The sequence below is a fragment of the Zingiber officinale genome, chromosome 5B (assembly GCF_018446385.1).
Source record: "Zingiber officinale cultivar Zhangliang chromosome 5B, Zo_v1.1, whole genome shotgun sequence".
In the NCBI taxonomy this organism is placed as follows: domain Eukaryota; kingdom Viridiplantae; phylum Streptophyta; class Magnoliopsida; order Zingiberales; family Zingiberaceae; genus Zingiber; species Zingiber officinale.
This window is the reverse complement of record NC_055995.1, coordinates 7,260,112-7,264,645: the sequence shown is the minus strand read 5'-3', so window position 1 is coordinate 7,264,645 and position 4,534 is coordinate 7,260,112. Positions and strand designations below refer to the sequence as shown.

At 39.2% G+C, this 4,534-nt stretch overlaps 1 protein-coding gene across 1 annotated transcript; it reads left to right on the top strand.

The window, feature by feature from the left end:
* Nucleotides 1-1,083: 1,083 nt before the first annotated feature.
* LOC121984053 (homeobox protein knotted-1-like 12) lies at nucleotides 1,084-3,936 on the top strand. The gene is made up of 5 exons (XM_042536815.1): nucleotides 1,084-1,532; nucleotides 1,626-1,742; nucleotides 1,825-1,978; nucleotides 3,196-3,449; nucleotides 3,519-3,936. The coding sequence occupies exons 1-5, from the start codon at nucleotides 1,227-1,229 to the stop codon at nucleotides 3,735-3,737; spliced, it is 1,050 nt and encodes a 349-aa protein (XP_042392749.1). The 5' UTR covers nucleotides 1,084-1,226; the 3' UTR covers nucleotides 3,738-3,936.
* The last annotated feature ends 598 nt before the right edge of the window (nucleotides 3,937-4,534 follow it).

The following is a 4,534-nucleotide window of genomic DNA, read 5'->3' as shown; positions in this document are numbered from 1 at the left end:
TAAGATTTAGAATTTAATATTAATTACTAATTTTTTTAAAAAATATATATAAATCCTAAACTTTAATCCCTAAATTCTAAATCTTAAACTCTAATATATTTTATTTAAAAAAATTAATTTATATTAAAAAAAACTTAAATCATAAACCAGAGGTCCTGCAAAATTTGAATTAATCATGCCGGACGCTCAGACGCCGGCGCGTCGCCGCCGGCCAGCGCACGCCGGATTAATTTCGGCCGCTAATTGCGTGGTTTACGTTAATTTTGCACTACGAGTAGAGTACTGTTTGGTAGACTCGTTCAAAATGTTCACTGAAGCACGTACACCACCCATCATCTCCCGGCCCGTCTCCATTGATTTGACATCGGAAAAGAAAGCCACCCAACTTTGCTTTCCCTTCTCTCTCTAACCCTACCTCCCCCCCTATTGCCTGCCAAGTGTTTACTCTATTTAATTTTCCTTTTCTTTTATAAAATATGAATACGGTCATCTTATTATTCCAGTTAATTCGTCCTAAACCTAATATGAAATAGATAAATAACAAATGATTATTAATATTTAGAATAATGATTAACATATAAAAAATATTTATCTTAATTTTATCGAAATTTGAATCTCAACTATCATGATGATAATACTTTATATGTTAATCACTAGATCATCCCAAACTCCTTCATTCTTGATCAATTATACAGTCCCACGGGGTATCCAGAGTGCTGATGATAGGTTGGAATTGAAATAATGTTTAGTGTTGAAATAACATCATTTTGGTGTGAAATTTGTACTAAATTTGGTGATATGGATTGGAGATGGTCTTAATGCATAAAAGATTGTCCAATCGTGAGTTCGAATCGCGGGGTAGTTAGGGTGTAAATCCCCTGATCTCCGTGTCCCTCTTCCCACTGCATAGTAACTTTTCCGGTTACTATGATTAACCTCCCTCATGATGACCTTAGGCAAAGTACGACGAGAACACTGATAGCAAGCGATATCGCCATTTGCCCAATTCTTGATCAACTACACTAATCATCAATAGTTATTCATAATTTATATCGGAACAGAGATAAATTGACAGAGAACTGAAAAGAACGAATCATCTTTTACCAAATGGATTACTCGATTCCATTTCCCAGTCCTGTCTCTTCCTTCTCATCTTCCTCCTCAGCTAGCTGCAATTGTTCATCGTAGCGTCATCGTTTCTCTTTCCTGTTTTCTTTTCGGAATATATGGAGGAGCTGCCTCAGCAGTTGAGCGGCGGTGGCGGCCCAGCGACGGCGGAGGGTAGCGATTTCCCCTACCTGCCCTCCTTCACCGCCGCGTCGTCGTCGCCGGCGGCGGCAGCGGCTGCCGTCTTCCGTGACCGCGCGGGGAATAATAATAATAATGATGATCATGGTTACTACTACCCCCACCACGACCACGCCTACTTCCCTCCCCCGCCGCCGCCGCCGTCTCAGGACGGAATGAAGGCGAAGATCATGTCGCACCCGCAGTGCTCTACCCTTATCGCCGCCTTCATCGACTGCCAGAAGGCACTGCTGATTTTCTTAATTAATTTCTTGGATTTACTTCTCGACTTAATTATTTCGATTAAATAAGCACTCTCTCTCTATATAATTACGCAGGTGGGAGCGCCGCCGGATGTGGCGGCGCGGCTCTCGGAGTTGTCCCGGGAACTCGACTCGCGGTTGAGCAGTCGTCGTCGAGGAGGCTCCGACGACCCCGAGCTCGACCAGTTTATGGCAATGATTCCCTCTCTCTATAAATAAACATTTGCAATCGATCTAACCGATCGATGTTTAATTATATATATAAATGACACAGGAAGCCTACTGTGACGTTCTGGTGAAGTACCGGGACGAGCTAAGCCGGCCGCTACAAGAAGCCACCGACTTCCTCAAGAGCGCAGAATCCCAGTTCAACGCCCTAACCAACGCCGCCGCCGCCGCCTCTTCTTCCCGGCCCTTGTCTTACTCTGGTAATTCTAAACCACCCCCTCTCTCTCTCTCTTCAGAAAAAAGTTGAAGGACAGGCCTCTTCTCTTTCTCTTATCAATTAAGGTTTCTTCCTGCTGTATCACTGTCTCTCTCTCTCTATAGATCTCCACATCTCTTGTTCTTCATTATTAATTAACAAACGAATATCTGAATATTCACTCCAGAAACAAACTCCATCTAGGTTTTCTACATCAATTAGCTTCATTATCAGTTTTTTGTTGATCTTCGTGCAGAATTATCATGGTGCATCTATCTTTTGGGTTTTAGTCATCCTTTTTCTTTTGCTTTCTTTCTTTTACAAAAGTTACAGTTTCGTTTGCAATGCAGCTATAGAAGTCAAGATCATTAATTAGAACACCATGTTCATCCTACATGCTTCCGGTTGGCATATTTGGTACAAGGATTTGAACTTTACTGTCTCATAATTTTTAATTCGGATTTTTGAAATATTCAACGGTAAAATTGTTACTATGCGATCAAAAAATCACGAGTTCAAATTCTGAAAATAGTATTTTACAAAAAAAAATAAGATAAGGTTGCATTCAATGGATCCTTTCCTGAGATCCTGCATAGCGGGAGCTTCGTGTACCGGACTGTCCTTTTATTAAGATTATTTTTTTATATTGAGATTATTTAAATATGTATTTAGTTGATGTTAAGATATTGTCTTTATTTTAAATTAATTTTATTCAGTTAAATTTAGAAAAGTTATCTATGCTTTGGTGATTTTTTATGGCTTCCCTTAAATTTCTCTGTTCCAACTAGTCTATTTATAATCTTTAATATTTTAGCAAAAATTGATTATCCCAATGGTTTAGTAAATACCTTCATAAATCTACAATAGATGAATTATCTTAAAATTAGTCACAATGATGATAGAACTTATTTTTGTTGGCCTGCATGCTAACTTGTAATTTCTTCCTAGTCCATTACAACTGAAAGCCACGGATGATTGATCTTTTAACGTGGATGAATATCCCAGGGCGTAGTGTAGACGGTGGACGCATGATATCTCCGGTATAATAGTCAGGAGTCAATTATCAAAAACTAACGATTTAATTAAGATTTATCTCATCATGCGCCTAATATCTGTGTATCTATATTTATCTCTTTCCAACATTAGGGGTTGTTAAGATAGCAAATCTATGTTTTTGAGACAATTTTAATTGTCAACGGCTCATCTAATCAAAACATGCAGAGGAGCAAGAGGAAGATGCTGCGTCCTCGGAAGAGGACCTTGATCCAACCAGTCGAGAAGCTGAGCGACTAACGATGGATCCGCGCGTAGAGGACAAAGAGCTGAAACTCCACCTTCTGAAAAAATACAGTGGCTACTTAAGCAGCCTTAGGCAAGAGCTCTCCAAGAAGAAGAAGAAAGGGAAGTTGCCAAAGGAAGCCCGGCAGAAACTACTCAAATGGTGGGAGTTGCACTACAAGTGGCCGTATCCATCGGTACGAGTTACTCCATTCATCTCTAGTTCTTGTTGCCCGGCGGAAGATAATGTTGTTTGCAAAATGCAGGAATCTGAGAAGATTGCCCTGGCCGAGTCGACCGGCCTTGATCAGAAGCAAATCAATAACTGGTTTATAAACCAAAGGAAGAGACATTGGAAGTCATCAGAGGACATGCAACTCATGGTGATGGAGGGCTTTCAGTACCCCCATAATGCTGCTACCTTGTGTTTGGAAGGGCAATTCATGGGAGGTGATCATCACAGCCTCTATGGCCTCGGCCCCTAATTAAGTTATCGAAGCTTCCTAGCTAGATGCGAAACTGATGAAAACGTATCGAAACTCAAGCTCTGGATTTCATGTTCAAGTTCTATACATTGTAATTGATCTGGCCACTCTTGAAAGTATTGTTAGTCAGGTTGAACTGTGACTGATAGTTTCAGTTTCTCAATGCCACAAATGTAAGATACGAGGGGAATTGTCTGTATATGTTGCACTGTTGTGGACTTTGCTAACTATACCATCTTAGGCAGTTGGAGTCCATGTTCAATATCAGGGAATTTAAGAAAAAAATTAGATTTTTTTATAATGCGGATGTCTAGGCCTTAGACTTGACTAATCTTGGAGGTGGGCGGATCTATACCCAACAACGAACTTCTCAAAATTTTCATTCTACTATAGGAAAATATTTTATAGTTGGGATTTGAATCTTTGCCGGTCTTTAGATAGATTAGTTATGGTTCTAGTTCAAAATGAACCATTGAATATATGGTTAAATGGATTATCTAGAAATAATATTATTTTCTACGCGGTACTATAAGACCTTTAATAATATGGGTTTGTTGAAAATTAAATTTGATTTTGAACTATTATTAGGATTGGGCTAAAATAAATTGGATTAAAACCTCATTATCAAGAACAACTATGCTCTAGCCCTCAGTATAATAGTACAATAGTTAAAGACTCTAACAGAAATCAAGAGATCTAAAGTTTGAATCTTAACTGTGATGTACTACAAGAAATTTCCTCTTTATCAGTGAGAAACGAGCCTAAGAATATTGGTGGTTTGAATGAGCCTCTATGAG